We start from the raw sequence: 20,614 nt of genomic DNA on the forward strand, positions 1-20,614 counted from the left end.
GCAATGTGAAGGTTGAAGCTGGCAGAACAACGCAGCTACAACATTGGCCGCCACATGCATTTTCAAACTAAAAAGCCTGTCACTCACTGAGGCTAACATTCTGCCTAACACCTTTTGTGTTCAGTGGAATAAAGAAAGTCATACTGTACAGGTTTGGATCAACAGAATGACAGAATTTTCAATTTTGGGCAAACTCTCCCTTTAAATCAGAGGTCTGAGGTGAGCAGGATTACATGGTGATGTGTGCACTTTTGAATGAGAGAGGGGTGACCTCTCTCTGAGAACGTTTGTTGCCACTGGAAATAGAGGATGTGGAGGCATTGGCGGGGGTGCGCTGGTGATGTAGGGACCGGCGGGGGTGCAACGGGCCCTCCCGAAACAGCAAGACGTCACTAACTGCTGCTCTGAAGGGCTTACTGACAAAACAGTACAGAAAGAAATTCACAGCAGTGTTTAGCAAGGCTAGCATGTTGGCTAGGTCGTACGCTAGATGCACACGCCAATCTTGGTACACTGATGTAACATAGAGATGGTAGAGCACCACTCCGGTACGAGGTGCCCACAGTATGGCAAACACCGAACTCACTGCCAACAGCATAGCTGTGGTTTTGCCCAGCTTGCCTGGCACTGCCAGATGCTGCCCTCTCTTTTCATGGCACATTTGATTCTGCTGTCTCTTCCGAAGCCTTAGGATGATCAAGGAGTTTAGCACCAAGAAGATGCTGCATGGAAGAAAGTAGATAATAGTCACATGTGTCCAGATCAAAGCAGTATCCAAGTTGTTTGGCGGACGGCTGACCCTCCACATGTCTGACCACCAGAAGAATGGCACGCCAGATGCAAGTGCTAATGTGATTACCATCGCAATGATTCGCCAGGCCCGTGCTGGGTAGCTGATTTGTCTGTGAAGGAGTGGGTGGCACAAAGCAACGTAGCGGTCGACCGTGAGTGGTACCGTGGCCCAGATAGAGGCGTGGTTAGCTGCAAACTCTAGCATGCTGACCGAGCGGAGCAGTAGCACAGGGACATCTCGGTGAAACACGGCTGTTTCGAGCAGGAAGCCCACAAATATGATAAAGAGCTGGCTGAGAATGTCCGAGCCAGTTAAAGCAAGAAGATAGACATACAGAGCCTTCTGAGTACGAGCAGCCAGCCGGGAAAGAGCAACCAATGTCAGGATGTTCACTGGAAAAGAGAGAACTGGAATTAGATAGAATAGGAGAATAGTATGTATATGTGTGTGTGTGTGTGTGTGTGTGTGTGTGTGTGTACATACTGTGTATATATATATATATATATATATATATATATATATATATATATATATACATATATAATATCAGTTACCATAATTTTCCATTAATTTGTCTATTAAACACAATATCACACAGAATCTGAGGTGTGGTGGAAATTACATTGTGGTGCAAATGACAAAAATTACTCAAATCTCCTGTAACGCATGTTAATACACTGTTGGACATTTTTAGTAGACTATATATATATATATATATATATATATAAATATATATATATATTTGAGAGTGTGAACCTGGTTGACCAAGAAAGTCTTGCTGATTAACCTTGTAAGGAAACCTGTTGGGGACACCAGCATCCAATGTTGGTGGCCAGCATCCAAAACACAACATATCCTGATGTTATAAAAAGGGATGTTATAAACAGAGCTGGAGTGAGGCCAGAGAAGGGAGGAACAGAGAAAAGAAAAGAGACATTGAGGGCAGGGAGGGAGTAGAAACAGCAGGATTGATGGGAAGTGAAATATTATGGGTCAAATTTAGATAAAATGCCAGGTCCTGGGACATTTGCCCTCATTTTCCATAAAGAAAATAATAAACTCAAGCTAAATGTATGACTATTTTGCTTGTTGACAAGAGAGGAGATAAGTACTGTATATATTAAGAGTTAAAAAAAAAAAAAAAAGATGTATAACTATTTAGGGAAAATATGGCCTAGACATACATCTCCATTGCAGAGAGGATGGTGGAATGACACTGGGGGGAAGAAAATATATAAATGAATAGTTCACCCAAAAATGAAAATTTTGTTGTAATTTACTCCCCGTCATGTTTTTGGAGCTTGTCACCATGGTGACTCTTGAAAGAGTTGAGTGAAGATTCTGCAAACACACCATATGGGTTTAAAATGACATGGGTTAAGTAAATAATGACAGTTATTCCTTGAAGCTTAAGATTTGTTACTATGGTGATATATTTAGCTAATCTCATTATTCACTTTGAAAGCTAGAACATTTATTTAAATTGGCTGTTGTGAATGGCAAGCATCTGCCTGTCAGTCTGAACTTGTTTATAGTAGCAGTGCAACGGTGGCCTTCAAACAAATCTCTAATTAATTGTTAGTTTATGTAGGAATTGATTTATTGATTGACTTTCTTCTCCTCGAGCAGCTTACATGCCAGCCTCTCCTGAGATGAGTGTTTTTAAATGTTTGTTGACTTATTGATTTCTAGTCTGGTCTGATATGTGTCTTACTAAATAATTCTACAGTAACACCACCTTCTTCCATCAAAGGACAAACGGTAAGGAAGACCTAATTTCCCTTGTGCCAAGAATCTGCATTTCAAATATGGAATAATTTATGATCCATGGCCAATTTTACAGTAAAATCGTTTTTTTTTTTCAAGGATTACTGCAATTAGGGGCAAACTGCAGCCATCTTACTGGATGATTATTTTTATTATTATTACTAATTATTATTAAAATTATGTTTTTGCATATATATTTAGATTTTAGAAAGTTTAGCAATCTTCGGTTTTATCATCTCATCCATTAATTTAATATGTGGGGTCAAATTTGACCCTGAACACGATGAGTGTGAGTATTTTTGTCACACCACCACAATCCAGTCCAATTTTTACATTTTTTTTTATTTATTTTTTTGTGTATGTAGATATCAAATGTGGGGAAATTCACCATACCTCATGCCACTGAGATGAAGGAAACCATGTATATTAAAGAAGCAAAATTTAGAAGGGGTCATTTTTGACCCCAGCACTATATGAGGGTTAAAGTGCAGTCATTCCTGTGAAACTGTAGTTGCATCTGGACTTTTTCTTATCTTGTGTTACACAGCTTTTAATACCCATGAAAGCTCCTCAATATATCCTAACTGAACCATGTTTATAGGTATTAAAATTAGAATCTTGTACACATCTCATACCTGGCACTCCTACACACAAGAGAGCACTGTAGTAGATGACAGGGATGTAAGCCAGCACACACTCTGACCTCTCCTCAGCGCTCCGTTCATCTTCCTGGTGGCCGGGCGCTGTGCCATTGTGCCAGTCAATCATGGCCTCTGAGTTCCTCTTTTTTTACAAGAAAGAGAACAGGAAGGAAATATTTAAACTTCTCACTTGTGTCCAAATAGTATGACATAAAACTTATGTCACTCTGAACAGTAACTGAAATCAAGGTAAAATAAGCCTTTTGTATGCCCACACATTCCGTCTGGAATTAATTTAGTTTATAGATGCAGTTTTTATTGTCTTACATATCCGAACTGCGCATGAACAAATGATAGAGCGAAATGTCACCCAGCCCGATTAATTGGCCTTTTTATTATTATTATTATTGTTTAGATTATCGGCATTCGGGCATTGGTCAAAAATCATGCTGGCATGGTTCATCATTGTTAATGGATAATAAACATTTTCTGTTTTTATGTTTTCAAATGTAGTATGTAAAATAAGCTTTAGTTTGATTTCAGAAATGTTGTGTTTGTTCCATTTACACACTCACATTCACTCAAAATATTTCAGCCTACTTTGAAGATTTGCAAATTTCAATTGTATGAAAAATGTCAATGAAACTGATTTGATTAAATTAAACTTTCTTAATTTATAATAATGTATTATTGAAAATGTTTTACTCAATTTAGTTTGATGGAAATACTCCATATGATTGAAATAGATAAATTGTAAAAATGTTTGAGCATTGGCCATCGGTCCCCTTTCTCTCCAAAAATCAGCAACAGCATAAACCATTAAAAAAACAGTAACATTTTACAAAAAGATTTCATTCATTAATATTAGTTAATGCTATAGGTATAATGAATTATATATTAAAAAAAAATTTTAATAAAGAAATTATGAAGAAAAAAAAAAACATATAAAAATAAATAAAATAAATCATTTGGATTTGCATTCTTTTTCAAAATCTGGGTTACAGTGAAGCACTTACAATGAGCTTAACTTGAATTGAACACAGAATATTTCTTTAATAAGTATTATTCATTGTCATTGTCTAATTTTGTTAACTAATGTTAACAAATAGGACCTTCTTGTAAAATGATACAAAAAAGAAACAAACAAAAATAACATATCCGTCGACCACTAGAACAGAGCCGTATTAAGCCCAAACAGGACTGCAACTGCATTCTGCTGATGTGTGAATTCAGCCCAAGTCTGCAGTACAGCATGAAGCATGGAAGCTGTAATGTTTTCAGCACTGACTTTTACTATGCTATGGTCTTCTAAAGAGGTCATTGTGTTAATGACAGAGGCAGGTTAACAACAATTGTTAGATTGTTTGAACAGATGGAACAAGATCAAAACATCCTGGTTTACTCTTATCTTTCCTCTCTCTAGCTTACTTTCTGTTTAATCGTGATGTCACCTCTGCTTACACCCCTGCCAAACATGTTTATTTGCTTTTAACACCTGACCCAGAGTTGCTCCGTGTTTTTCCTTTAAGCTCATGACATCATCTGGTTTTATGAACAACTTCTCTTGCTAATGTGTTTTGGAGTTGATCGGAGGTTGTTACATTTTTAATACTGAATACAAAAGGTTTAATTGTACATTTTGAATATGCAGTCTGCATTTGTTGTTTGTGACCTCAACAGTGTGCTCTGGAGCCATTGAAATTGAACTGGTATGTTTAAAAGCCATTCATTCTTTCCTCCTGGCAAACAGACAATATGAGAAGGTTTATGTTGTGGAACATGATTGCCTCCTATGATGGGCTGCATCATCAAGAATCTTGCTTAGGTGGACAAAGTCACTCTGTGGTTGAAAACTGGAAAAGGCAGGAATGATTGGTCTGCTGTCACATTATAATGACTTCATCTTTGCCATACTAGGGAGTTCAGTGGGGAACACAGGCTAAGATCAATTATGAAGCTCTTCTTTTCCCATATTTGCATTTTATTTGTGTGTTTTTATCATAATTTTGTTTATATATAAAAGAAAATGTGGTTTCATTAAATGAAACCACATTTGTTTGTCATTCATTCATTCATTTCATTAAATGACAAACAAATACATTTTTGTACTGCTGTGGTTCTGATGTAATTTAACACCTATAATAATGCAGAATAGGGATAACAACAACTGTGCATAAATGGCACTTTCCAATGTGCATGTACAAAATAGGGTTTGAAACAGTTTCAGCAAAGAGTCAGTGAAGCGAGGTGCTTAAGATTCAGAAAATGTTGTTTGTCCCCCTCAGGAGGTCAAATTAATTATCATATGCTTTGTTTTATTTTCTCTTTTTGTATGAAGACCTGTCTGAAAACAGTTTCATAATCTGATTTTAGTGATTTAATTTATTTGTTGGCATTAAAAAAAAAATATGATGACATACACTTATGCTTTTTAAACTTTGTTTTCCATGCAATTATATTTAATCTTATATAAGCAAATTATGACTATTATATGAAAAAAGATTATCCAACACAGTTTATTTATTTTTTTTTTGGATTTGTGCATTTATTGCTTCAAAATAAAATGATGGGACACCAATTAGTACAATACTGTGGAAAGTGGCAAAAAGTAAAATCCTCTAAATTACAAAAATCTGTTCACAATGCGTCTAGACTTCTTTTTGCAAGCTGTTTGTCTCATTGCAAGGATACAAGAAGCATCTTTGATAATTTGCACTTCCAGCGAAGCATAATGTCATTAACACAGACTGTTTATTTACCATGGTAATAAAGGTTGTAATAAAACTTTTATTTCTCTTTGTGACTTATAGTATCGCTTTATAGCTGATAAAAGATGAATATTTAACCACAGGTGAATGTGTGCTAGGCTACAGAAGAGAGGCTATTCAGTACTTCACTTCTGATGTTGTTTTTCCTCTGAAAACATTTCTGTTGACAAACAAACCATCGCTCATTTAGGAGATTTACAATAGGGAGGAGCTTGTATGTGTATATAAAGGTCTTGTGAGTGTTGATGTGGCACTTGTTTTCTGAATTTGAGCAGAACGTTTGAGGGATATCAATAAAATGCTGCCTTGTAAACATTGTATATTGCAATTTCCTCTCCATACCAAGAGACTGATTTCAATGTGTATACAGTATGTTCTCCAGGGGTGTAGATCTTTCAAAAGAGAACTTGTTCCCATGCATTAGACATGCCTGTTGTAGCAAAGCCTTTAATATATCCACATTTCCTGGGGAAATCTTCTTTCTCAGTGGCAAACAACTTTTTCTTCATCTAAAATAACATTTTACATGGATATGTTGGATACAAGACAATGCAATTTTAATTAGTGGGTGAAACAACTGGCTATGCACTTATATAGTCCTCATATGCAATCAGAGCTTAAATCCAAGGCTAAGAAATTAAAGAGTTCCCATCTATAGGCTAACATCTAGAATCAGGGTCTCAAAAGGATTGATTTGGAATAACTCATACAATCTCTTTAAGATCAAAGCATTACTTTTGTTCTTTCTTTCTTTTTTTTTTTTTTAGCTTATAGCATGGCTTAAATTAGTATATGAATACCAAACAGCAATGTTTTCCATTACTGCCCTAGTTCACATGTGAACCACGCAAGCGGCCTACATCTGTTTAAACAGAGAATCAGCGCCTCGAGCATTAAAGCACAAGTATGGCCAGTAAGAAAGGATGTTTTCACTGAATGATGCACTTAGAATAAGAAATATCAGCTGGTATATGCACTATGGCTCTGTTTAAACAATCCAGTGGGAAATTACCCCGTGCTGTATTAGTGATTCACATGTATCATTAATCCCCAACTGTGCACTCACAGTGAAGTAAAACATCTATACTGTCACCACTGAAAACAGAAATATCAGCTGGTTTGACTGTGTGGTCTGGTCTATATAGCCCTGCTGCCTCACCATACATGCTCTGCGTGCAATAAGAACATTTTAAAACTAGATTTTTAAATCACCCAAGAAAATGTGAATGATGCTTGTGCTTGCCAAGGAAAAACCTAATAAGTTGACTTTATACAATTGATTAAGTAATGGCAACTCCAAAACTTGCTTAACTGTAAGTTCACTTAACTCGGTGTTCTTATATAATGAAATTACCTATTTGAGTAAAGACAACAAGATGCAAGTAGTATAAACTCAGATTTTTTATTTAAATATTGTTGATTGTACTTAAGAATTTTAATTGAATTGGCTCAAATTTAGATCATACTGTATACATTAACACAGACCAAACAAAGAAGATTATAACTGATTGTAGGTGAATCGTAAAATAAACTTAAAAGGTGTACTCATTCATTTTTACCTCATTAAAAAAGTTTAACTCCTAAAGATAGTTTTGCAATTTGTAATTTTGCAATATATGTAGGAAATAAGGAGCACTCACATTAAAATGAAGAGTCATATCAGTAACCTTATAAAAGCTGTTTTATTCTACATGGAGAGGGTCTGCAGATGGGGGCTGCCATGTTAGAATCACATGACCAACCGAATACTACTATTCTCAAGTAACCATCCTGTTATTTGACACTTTCATTCATTGAAGGCTGACTGTGAATACTAAATTTCTAATATGACATCTTGAGTTACTAATACTTAAATGTGCTGTAATCAAATTTAGCAGTTCTAAAATTTCGACAAACTGAACTGTTGGACTTGCCAGGCCCCTTTTTCCAAAACCCTGCATTCAACAGATACCAAATTAGCTTTTTTGACACCGACACGAGCATATACGGTTCACTTAAAAAATATTTTAGCCTATTTTTAAGATTGACCCATTTTAATTGAATAACAAATTTCAATCTAATTGAATTGAATAGTCTTTAAGAAAATGTAATAAATAAAACTTGCATTTTGTAAGATTTATAAATTTTATTTAGTTAAAGATTAGGCAATTCAATTGAAATGGATACATCTTGAAAATAGGCTCAAATATATTTTTGAGTGTTGTCAAAAATATCAGCAGCAACAGAGCTCCCTCAACTGACAACTGTTATGAGCAACATGGCATAAATATGCCATTATACCTCAATATTTTCGCTGCAATTACAATACTAAAAGAACATGCAAAATGATTGACAGGCAGAAAATGTCATTGTCCGTGACCTGCGGACACGTTTTTGATTGCCGTTTGCTGAGTCTAGAGCTGTCACAGACACCAGTGAGATATCTCAGGACACTTATTTATTTCATGAATTTCTTTCAGTGGTAAAATTTTTTGCATACTGTGGCAGGGCGGAGGGCGGGGCGTGATCATACACACCCGGGCCCTTATCAGGCTAATCAAGCCTCCAAGAGGGATAAATGTCGACTGCGGAGGATTGTGCGGGAGAGAGAGACCCTGCCAACCGACAAACAAGACGAGAGAATACGTAGCAACGTCAAACAAAGTGATGCCATGCATTCTCACACTAAACGAAACCTAAGTATACACTGCGAAGCAAACGCCACGTGATGCAAAAAACAGGCGACAAAAACAAGACAGGACGCACCCAACACCTTAGACCAAAGTGACCAAACCTCAGCACAACATCAAGACAGCTCGTGACCCGGGCGCACAACGCACACCTATTTTCACGAGGGACAGACAAACTATTGACGCGAGTGCATGCTGCCAAGATGACATAAGTGCGAAGCACCCACGTCAATAACAGACAGACATGGAGCACGAGTGTCCAGATCCTGACACAGACCGAAACCGAACCAGACAGGAAGTCAGGATCCAGACACCATGCTCCCGACATGAAACATGACAGACTGAAGCGCATGGCAGGGAATACATCTGAAACCGTGCTCTCGCACAAAGACACAAGACACAGACACAAGACAGACATGGGACGATAATACCACGGTCCTGTCATACAAAAACTCAGACTGACAGAGTGACAGGATCGTGACAATAACTTGTGGGGTTTTTCACCTAATTCAAATTGTTTTTGTCCAATCTGTGAGACTGTTTATGACATTTTTTAAAGTTATGAAATTATATTTGTATTTCAAAGTGATACTCTTCTTTAACAATTCCACCATTTAATCAACCATTTGATTTTAATTGTATTTATTTTCCAAAATTGTTAGCTGATTTTCTATTTCGCCCAATCATCTCCCTGCCTGCTTAAGGCTTGCTACTTCGTATGAGATTATATGTCCTCTGAGCACAGATTTCAGGGTTTCCCAGAGTGTAGATTCCTGTACATCTCCCTTATCATTAGTGTCAGAAAATGATTTTACTTTGTCCTTACGGATCTCACAAAAGTTTGGATCCGTTAGAAGGGAGGTATTCAACTGCCAGTTGTAGCCTCCTTTTTCTATATTCACCTTAAGATCAAGCCAGACAGGCGCATGATCTGATATAATAATATTGTGATAATTGCATCCCAAAAGTGAGGACAATAAATTTGAATCCAGTAAAAAGTAGTCAATCGTAGTGTAGGTCTTCTGTACTGGGGAGAAAAACGAGAAATCTTTTTAGTCTTGATAATAATCTCCAGATATCTTTTATATTGAAAAATTCCATAAGATTATTGATAACTGAGGTACTTCTAAATACATTAATTTGAGTCTAACACTCAATCTGGGACACCCACTGATAATCACCACCAATGATAAATTTAGATTCAGACAGATCGGGAATGGCTTTATATACTGTTTGGAAAAACACAGGATCATGAAAGTTTGTGCCATATAAGTTTACAAGCATCACCATTTTGCAAATTTCCCATGCACCATTACATTTCTTCTAGTCTGATCAGAAATCGCCTGGATGTGTTTCTACGAATGGCATATTATTAAGAATTAGAATGGCAATCCCGCTTGCTTTAACAATGAAATTTGATTGATACACCTGCGAATCCCAAGGTGTGCGGAGCAGTTTGACTGCAGTTTTCTAAGGTTTTCTTAATATTTGTCTCTTGAAGAAAAATTGTATCCTCCTTTAGTGATCTTAAGGGCTATTTAAATATACATTCAAGCTGACTAATCTTACTATTCCATCAGCCCCCCCCACACCCCAAAAAACAGACATATAAAACCCTCCCCTGGTCCCACTATTAACACCCCATATCCACCACAGAACCAAGAACCTAATGTTAATGCTAGAAACAAAAAAACATTGCATAAGCTTGTGTGCTTTCCTCCAACTGAAATATCCATCAATGCTCCGCTTGAATTAGTGACAAAATAATTAGAACAGTACTCGCCAAAAAATTATTGAAGTCCCACTAAGTTTCATAGTGTTCTATCAGATCTGACACACATGAATCCAGGGCATACTCCACGACAACTACACCGAATCCTCACCTTGCTCAGTGATCCGATCCGATACCCAATCCTTCCCTCTTTGGTTGAGAAAGTCATTTGCTTTGGTTGGTGTGTTGAAGGTAATGGTGTGATCGCCAACAGTGACAATAAACCTGGCTGGGTACCGAAATCCGTATCTTATGTTCCTTTTTTTGTAATTTTCCATGCCATTGAAGAGCTGCCTTTGCCTCATCACTGCCGACGTTAAGTCAGCGAAGATAAAAACCCGGCAGCCATCATAATGTCGTGGCCACTTCTCCCTTGCCAGCCATTGTATTTGTTCTTTTGTTTTCCTGTGATGTAGTCAAACTATGATGGGCCTGGGTTTACCATCCTTAATCGGTTTAGAACTTCAGTGAGCTCTATCAATCTGTATGGGTTTGTCAAAGTGCTCTTTTCCCAGTATCTATGGAAGTAGATTGGCAATGAAGTCGATTGGTCTACCACGTTCCATTTTATCCTTGATGTCAACAATTCTCAAATTCTGCCTGCAAGAACGTGCCTCAAAATCATTGGTTTTAGCTTGCTGATTTTTTTAATTAGTTGCCAAACTGTGGCACAATCTATCCAGTTCCTTGATGTGACTTTCATGTGATTTCGAGGCTTCCTCAGTTGTCACTACACAGGTGTTAATGTCAGACAGTTCAGCTTTCAAGCTTGATATGGACACATTAAGTTCGGCAAACCTTTAATCCACCATGTGATTCAGAGCGCTAATAGACACCAAAATGTCATCTATAGTTGCTGAACTCGCTGTATGTTGACTTGCTTGGCCGCCATTATCTTCTCCCGTGTCCATTGTGTTTGTCGAACATTCAATTTTGTCACCTACTCCAGGGCCCTTTTCATTTAGTTTTCCTTTCCCTGTCTTCATCATATTACTAATGGATTTTAAGATAAAAAATGTCTGGGTTTATAAAATTAAGTGTAAAGGTAAAGTTTAATTATAACAGGCAGCGGGGCATCCACAACACACGTCTAGTCCATTGCACAACCGAAAAACCCCTCTAGAAATGATAGATGATAGAAATGGCTGCGGTTGATGCATCTATGTAAATCAATGGGAGTTTCTCACCCATTTAATCGCCCCTCAGACGAAAATCCAATCACACACCTCTTCTCAACATGCGTGATTTGAGGTATCATTCATGTCCATGTACAAATATAATACTTAAGGTCAGAGGTTTGTTAAATTTTCTAACCCCAAGTGAGCAATAGCCTACTAATAGTGATGCTTGCCTTCACAAGCACCGCAAACAATTGGTGTCTTTAAAACCAAAAATGGCCTTTGTTTTGCAGTTTGGTGTCAGTGTGTAGGGTTTCAACTCTTTCTCCCTAAATGCTGTTCTCTAATGAACACTCTCAATTATTCATATTGGGCCGGTACACCTGAGACAATATTATGAGCTCAAGGACAACAGGATAGTAATACATATCAGGACTCGCAGAGGAAATAGTGTACAGTTAGTTGTTGTTTATAAAGAGAAAAATAAGATGCAATGGAGAGAGAGAGAAGTGGAGGAACAGACTATGCATTTCCAAAAACGTTAGTACAGCCTTTTTAGAACACAAGTATATTGGATTTCTTGACTTCCAGATCTGACCTCTGGATATCCTGTAGTTCTTTGAGCAAATGTTCAGATGATATAATGCAGAGGACAGACCCAAAACTTCAAGTTACTGGCTTGTGTTCAAAACAAATTACCCTGGTTAACTGCATTTTTTTAAAGCTGTTTGGTCAAATAAAAAATGGAGAGAGCTACATCCTACATTCTAAGGGTGACTGACATAAAACACTTTTTGGAAGTTTAAATGTCCTGTGGTGTGACATGCTATACTCCATCTAAAACTATTTTAAACAGGATCTCACATTACAGTAATTGTGAGACTTAATGGAATATTTGTACTTATTCAAGATCAAAAGGTGTAACAGACGTTATATTATTTGTGATTCTAAAAGTTTCAGTGCATCTTTTGTCAAACAAGTATTGAATGCACTTAAATGAAAGTACAATATTTATAGCTTTTTGTTATATTCATAACTGCAATTGATGGTCACTTATAAAAATACAAATTATCCATCAAGGTATAGCCAAACAGTCACAATGACACAGGTAGACTGATAGATTGAGTTGAAAGAGGTTTCCTTACCCTCACAGATCGCTGCAGGTCCCCATCCGTGGATTCTAAACACAGATTCGGTAGTCCAAACCACCGATGCCAGCCACTGAGCCCTTGAGCAGGACAGGGAGGAAGAGTAGATGTCTTTGAATATCAGACACATCACTGCAACCAGAGTGGATTCTGGAGGAAGTTATGGAAGGAGAGAGAGAGAGAGAGAGAGAGAGAGAGAGGAGAAGGGAGAGAGGAAGGGAGGGGTAAAGCAAAGAGTGAGAATTATTTCCATTTCATAAGGAGGATTTTAGTAAATGAGTGAAGCACATGAGAGAAAGTCGAAATGAGGGATATGGAGGTGTTTCTTTCACTGGGAGGTCAGTATAGCGCAAAGACACACGAGGAAGGTGGTGTATAATTTCACACAGCGATACCTTCAGACCCAGGGGACCTCTTATCTGCTGTGTGTGTCCTTTGTAGAACTCTTCATTCTGGCTGTGATCTAAAACTGAAATATAGCCTCTATGGTCCTTTCAAGCTTAAACCATTATGATCAATTACTATTTTTACATTTCCTGCAGAAAATAAGAGTTGTGCTTCTCTGTGCAAAACCTGTGTTGTGGGTGGTTGCTAGAGTGTTGCTATGTGGTTGTTAAGGTCTTTTTAGTGGTCTTCAGTGCATTGCTATGTCATTGCTAGGTGGTTACACTGGGGTTCAGTGTAATAGGTGGTTACCTAGTTAAAAAAAAAGTCCACCCAACTATGCCACAGGTTAATTGTTTCTGGGATTTTTAATCATGTTTTTCACGCATCTGCATAATACGGTGGCCCAGAGGTAAACCACAGCACAGCTAAATTGAGCCACAACATTACGGAAAACCCAAAGCACTACAAATGTAAACCACAACACAACAAAATTAACCCACAACATAAAAGAAGAGCCAAAGCACAATGACATTAAACCACAATACAACAAAATTAAGCCTCAACACAATGAAACATCCACAACACAACAACAAAGAAACAATTAAGCCACAACGCAATGGAAAGGCCACAGCACAATGGAAATGGTAAATGGTGTGCACTTATATAGCACCTTTTTTAACCTTAGAGGTTACCAAAGCGCTTTACACTGTGTCCCATTCACCCAATCACACACCAATGGCGGCAGAGCTGCCATGCAAGGCACTAGCCTACCATTGGGAGCAACTTGGGGTTCAGTGTCTTGCCCAATGACACTTCGGCATGTGGAGTCATGTGGGCCGGAAATCAAACCGCCAACCCTGCGATTAGCGGCCGACCCACTCTAACACCTGAGCCACAGCCACCCCACAATAAGCAACAACATAATGAAATTAAGCCTTTTTCTTTTTGATAGTGTTTATGTTGTGTTATGTTGTGGCTTTTTCATTGTGTTGTGGCTTGATATCTGTGTTTTTTCAGCTTTTATTTGCTTTGCTCATTTTGTTGTGTTGTGCACCCCTTCGAAATATAAGAAATATTACACTTTTCCTCAGCAAATTGCACAACTGTAGGTATCATTTTTCTCTGCAGCACAAATGGTGTAGGATGAGTTACGCACTGAAGTAAAGGATGCCAGATCTCTTGGAAAAATAAATGTGACTGCGATGACACTTTCACAAAATTATTTGACTGTTTACACGTATTGCAGCAATTCAAATGTAAAAATGTGAGTAGAGCTAAAAGTGAGTTAAATGATCTAAATGTATGTTTTTATTTTTAATGTGCTATCAAGTTTTGCATCAGTTGATGATTCTATGAGACTAGGTTGCATTTAGTCAAGCCAATAATGTTTATTTGTATAGCGCTTTTCACAATAAATCGATATCATTTTAAAGCAGCTTTACAGAAATGCATACTATATTGTCTGTAATGTATTAAATGTCTTAGAGTCCCCAGTAAACAGCTTCAATAAGAATCATGCATTAATGTTTTTGCCTTTAAGGAACAAAAACTCCATAAGAATTTAGTTAGAGGAGAAAAAACCTTGGGAGAAACCATGCTCAGCTGGGGGAGCCAGTTAAACATAATGCCAATATTAGTTAGCTATGTGTAATACAAGTGTGTGCAATACTAGTGTGCAAAATGTGTTTAGGGGTTTATTCAAGTATGAGCAATATGGTTATGATTAAGGCAGGTTTCATTAACTGCATAGGAATTTCACCAAACACTCTTAGATATTCGGGCCTTCAGAGACCCGGCACTTAAATCTATCAAAAATGGGTCTACAAAATGCCCAGATACATAGGCGGAAATCGCGGGGGGGTCAGGACGGTCAGGACCCCCACTATCTGTTGTCCCCCCCTAAAATATCATTAAAATATGTGTATTGTAAATAATATAATGATATATTCTTAAAATAATTGTTTAAGAAATAAAATAATACAAATGCAAACGGGGCAACAACAAAAAAAAAAACCCTTGGTGTCCCCTTCAAAAATTGCTCTTGAGAATTGTTATGTTTATTGTCCCCCCCAACATTTTTATGAAATTTTCGCCCCTGCCCAGATAGTGTAAAATGTTCTAAATGTTTTCAAGACAATTTGAAAATAATAAAATAAAATATATCTTGATTTAATTTGATGCTTTATTTTTCATATATCAAATAGAAAATCAGGAATAACATAATTTAGAATTTATTTGCATGAATATAGTACTAATTTATCTTGTAATAAACAAAGAAATAGATATAATGTGATTGTAAACTTGTATAGATATTAAATAATAAGACAAATTCAAATTTATGGAAGTACAATAAAAATAAATAAATAAAAAACAGTACTGACTTAGGGACTCTAATGACCCTATACACTTTTGGTACTTTAACCATTATATATATATATATATATATATATATACTTACTTATTTTTTTATGGCTTTTGTTGTTATTGTTGTTATTGTTGTGTTACACTATTTATAAGAGATAGATTGAGGAATACTAAAGAGAAACTCCAAAAACATGGATGAGGTACAAGGGGTGAAATGAGGTCTGGGGTCTCTAAAGACCTGAGGTGTGTAAATGGTTGATGGTAAAAATGCACTCTCTATGGCTCAATATTTACAATTTACTACCAAATAATTAATAATGTGATTGTACAAAACTTATAGATCTAAATACAGCACATTCTGGCTGAACCTTCATCCCCCTCTGACCATGCATCTCTTCAATGGAGCACAATATCACATCTCCAGATGGATGGAACAAAAAGTACATGCGCACCATCTGGACACAGGAGGAAAGAAAGTGAGCAAGGTACTTGAAGAGTGATCACTGAGTGTTCCTTCTGATGAATGATCTCTCAACTGGCCTTGCACCACAGCAGAGGATTGGCCAAGCAGAAAATGAACTGTGTAAACACTCTCTGTCATTGGTTGTGTCAGCAGTGGTGTTGTGCGATTTTAAATGTATTAAATTTAGAGTAGACATGATGATTCACTAACAGAATTATTTCCTACTTTATAACCAATATCATCTCAATATTAACCAGTTTGATTACCACAGACTATTTCATTGACTATTTTGATTTGGGGATTTCTCTTATAGAAAAATATAGAATAGAACAGAATATTTTTTTAAAATATTAATTTATTTATTTCCCTTTTTATTCAATTGACCCTGAAACAATGTCCCCTAGTGCAAGAGCATTTTATGATTATACTTTATGCATCAAAGGGCTTGTTCTGACCGCAGAGCTCCACTATCTGCCTAATGTTGTCACACTAGCCTTATCCTAACATTTAAGATTCCAAAGACACTCCATTAATGAATTTCACATATTTTTTAAAAATGAATGCAGGGTGTCAAGCAGTTTTGTTTGGTCTTAACTTGGAATCCATGTTTAGATGTGTGTACTCAGCATCCATGTGGGAGTTTTGGGGAGTATTCAACAGAGGCCTATTTTTTTAGTTCCTGGAAAAAAAAGAAAAAATGTAGTTCCACTTTACACAAGAGCTACTCTTGTGATTTAAAAACAGGTTATTACCACTACATCCACTCTGCATGCTTCACTTTGCTTTTATCTGTACACATCACACAATGAGGAAGAAAAATTGGCATCACAAACTCTTAGTTGAAGCTCTTACATGAGGGGTTCTTTTGTTCCGTCTAAACAGATTCATTCATAACATCACATAATGTGATTACTTTCAGCAGGATACACTAAGTAATACACTATTAATGTAAATTTAATTATCTGCAATTTCTGAGGCATGTGTGGGAGATGAAGGCAGAGAAAGAAATATAAAAGGGAAAATAGACAGATCTGATGCAAATGAGTAATGGATAGAGGAACAAAAGTCCCCTTTTCTAAGGAATAATGGATTCTTAATGCTGTCTTTGTTTTAGCAGAAAATGGGGTTTGCGATGTAATTTTCTGCATTATAATTGCAATTTAATTGATGCACTAATGACAAGACTGCCCTCTAGTGAGAATTGTGTTTCAGTTTTACTTGATATAAGTACACATTATTCATATTGTTTGTTTTGATGATAATTTTCAAAGACACGTGCACAAGAATATAAAGTAAAACAGATATACTTTAATACAATACCAGCATAAAATAAGTTAGAAATCAAATCAACTGACTCTTAATACACATATTAAAAGACATTGTCTATAAATTTGTATTGGGAAACCCTTCCAATATGCTGTCATTGTGATTAATTAAAATGCTTATAAAAGACTTGTAGATATAGTCTGTGCTCCAATTCAAAGGCAGTAGATACATACGGTACTGCATTATGAGGTGCCAAGTGGGTTAAATATATAGTCCTATGCAGAGAGAGAGAGAGAGAGAGAGAGAGAGAGAGAGAGAGAGAGAGAGAGAGAGAGAGAGAGAGAGAGAGAGAGAGACCTTTAGTGAAATAAGGAATGTTTACCTATGAAAACTTCAGACTTTAAAGACCTAAAAGACCTCAAAATTAAAAATACTCCTATGAGAAAGAGACAGGGCACATCTTGCTACCCAATATGTGGCAACATGCCACAACCTGAGGGACAGTGAAAGATCTGGACAAACACACACACACACACACACACACACACACACAAAAATGTTAAGTGATATGGTAAAATAAATAATAATGATAATTTATATATTGTTGTTGTTTATATATTACTAATAATTATATTATATACTGTCCAAGTTATTGGACAAAATGTATTTTGTTTTTATTTTATTTATTCTATATGATGCTTTGGCAACATTGTTTTTGAAACTTTCTTGCCAATAAAGCCCATTGAATTGAATTGAATTAGAGAGAGAGAGAGAGAGAGAGAGAGAGAGAGAGAGAGAGAGAGAGAGAGAGAGAGAGAGAGAGAGAGAGAGAGAGAGAGAGAGAGAGAGAGAGAGAGAGAGAGAGAGAGAGAGAGAGGTCAAATGAGCCCTACATGGTCACTATTTCACTCACTGTGACATCCTCATCAGCAATGATCAAATAAAACTGTAGGTCAACCAGACTGGCTACCTCTTAAATGAGCTGAATTATATCTTTATTTAAAAAAGAAAAGATAAAGATTAAAGGTTTGATTTTTAAAGGTAAATATATATAACCACAGTGTGGACATTAACAATATCATACTTGTCAATGGCTGTTGTTACTTTGCCTGAAGATGAATTACATTAATCACTCATTACTGTGCTAACACCCTACAGTAATGTTCACCGTTCCCAGAACAAGTCACCAATGAAACAATACAAACATGTTTTAAAGACATTTTTAAGTGTAGTATCTATGTCTACAGACTGACATTTACCAATAATGGAGAAGTTGTTGATAAACTCTTTATATAATCTGTTTTCTTTAAGATTAAATGTGATTTTGTTTCATTTATTTCAATTTACATATAGATTTGATTTCATTTAATTATCGTATTGTACAATAATTTTATGTTTTATTTAATTGCATTTTAAATAAAAAAAATTCCAATGTCGAAATGGTAACATTTACAATTAATTACTTTTTGAATAGTTTTCTATATTTGACCTATTAATTAACTACTGTTATATTTCTTCATAGCTTTATAGAAAGGTGCTAAACAAAGAAATTAATTGAATAATAATAAAATTACTTGTAATAATAATGACTACATTAATATTTTTTATCAAAATGTTTTTTATTAATATATACTATTATATACTAAGTAAATATTGCTTAGTAAGTATTTAAGTAAATACTTAGTACTTATTAAATAATAATAGTAGTAGTAATAATAATAATATAGTATTAATAGTAATAACAACAGTAATACAATTATTATTATTAAACATTAACTGTGGAATAGTTTAGAAGCACATGGATAAATGCTATCTTGATTGTCCCTGAATAGACTTCAGCCTTTTCATCAGTTCTGGTAAACTTTGAACATGCTTTGTCCCAATTAAAAATCCAATAAATTTTTATACACAAAAAATGTTTTAGGATGTAGACCTAAGAGGAATCTATTCACAGCTATCAGTTTAGATCAATCTCACAATTAGCCTGATAAGAGCCTTAGGGTTTCTCAAAGTAAATTATTTACGCAAATATTACTCAGAAGTTTCTTTCCCTCTCACGCATGCACACAACACACACTCATAGACATTCACACACTTACAGTACATATATATATTTTCCCTCTCTTGCCTTGTCATGCAGCCAAGGTTCAGTCTCTCTCAGCACATTTTTGCCGCTCCTTGGCAGTAAACAAGTGACATAACCCCTAACTAATGTCTCTCCAGCAGGAGTGGATGTCCTTACATTCAAGGAGAGAAATAGACTCTCCAATCCTTGGTGTGGACTGCATGTAATATGATCCAAATGTGCAGGCTGTCAGTCTGGCTGAGTGACTACTTAACAAATAAATACAATGTACGAGGGTCCCAAAAACTGTTGGGTGGCGTGTTTTGACATTCCTTTTAGTAGAATTACACACTGATTATTTACAGCATGGTGACATGCTATAAAATGATCCAGAGAGCCAATAAGCAGATACTCATGAGTTCATTTCAACTCATTACATCTAATTAGTGATGGTTACTAAGGTAAGCATCATCATGACTATTGCTTACTTAGGGTACAAGTTGCGCTAATGATCTGAATGATATCTCAAATTGTGTGGCTTATTAAAAATAAGTTTATTGTTTCTTATCTAAGTGATTAGACCTGGTGGACAAGAAAACTGGCACAAAAATCCCTTAAAGGTGCACTCAGTAACTTTTGTCTTTGTGTCATCTTGGACTTACACTGACACCTAGCGGTTTGGATGCAACATAATTTACAATGCCATTGTAGAAATGTAGTATTCACAGTAAGCCATGATTACTTTAATCAATGAATGAAAGTGTCAATTAACAGGATGGTTACTGAGATTAAGCAAGTAGTGTTAGGCTGGTCATGTGATTCTAACATGGCAGCCCCCATGTGCGGACCCTCTCCATGTAGAATAAAACATCTTTTATAAGGTTACTGATAAGACTGAAGTCTTCATTTTAAAGTGAGTGCTCATGATTCCCACATATGGTGTATTGCAAAACTACAATTCATGTCTTAAGGAGTTAAACTGAGTGCATCTTCAAACTTGCATTGATAGAGGAACCCAAGCCATATATCATAGAGACGTGGCAGAGTACAACCACAAAGCAGCCATGCAGAATACCCAAGCAACTGCATAACAACACCCAAAAGCCATCCACAACATCCCAGCATCGTGGCACAGAGTTTTCTTTTGTTTTAATTTTGCAAGCTCCTCTCACATTTTCTTTAGAACATTTTTAAATCCACTAAGACTAATAAACTATTCATGAAGTCATGCGTCCATTCATGCATGCAAATGCATTTGCATAAACACACATGCCGAAACACAATTGCAGATCTCAGTTAAAATTCCATTCCAGAACAATTACTGTTCATGATTAGAATTCCATAGCTCACTCCACTCAAAAGCTGAGGCCTTCTCTGTATCTATGCCATGCAAC

The 20,614-nt window shown here is 36.3% G+C and overlaps 1 protein-coding gene across 1 annotated transcript; it reads right to left on the bottom strand.

The window, feature by feature from the left end:
• Nucleotides 1-229: 229 nt before the first annotated feature.
• On the bottom strand, nucleotides 230-12,784 carry LOC127626703 (probable G-protein coupled receptor 142). The gene is made up of 3 exons (XM_052102677.1): nucleotides 12,673-12,784; nucleotides 3,196-3,343; nucleotides 230-1,185 (listed from the first exon to the last, which is right to left on the bottom strand). The coding sequence occupies exons 2-3, from the start codon at nucleotides 3,326-3,328 to the stop codon at nucleotides 230-232; spliced, it is 1,089 nt and encodes a 362-aa protein (XP_051958637.1). The 5' UTR covers nucleotides 3,329-3,343; nucleotides 12,673-12,784.
• Nucleotides 12,785-20,614: the final 7,830 nt, after the last annotated feature.

This window comes from Xyrauchen texanus, chromosome 33 (genome assembly GCF_025860055.1).
Source record: "Xyrauchen texanus isolate HMW12.3.18 chromosome 33, RBS_HiC_50CHRs, whole genome shotgun sequence".
Classification (NCBI taxonomy): Eukaryota; Metazoa; Chordata; class Actinopteri; order Cypriniformes; family Catostomidae; genus Xyrauchen; species Xyrauchen texanus.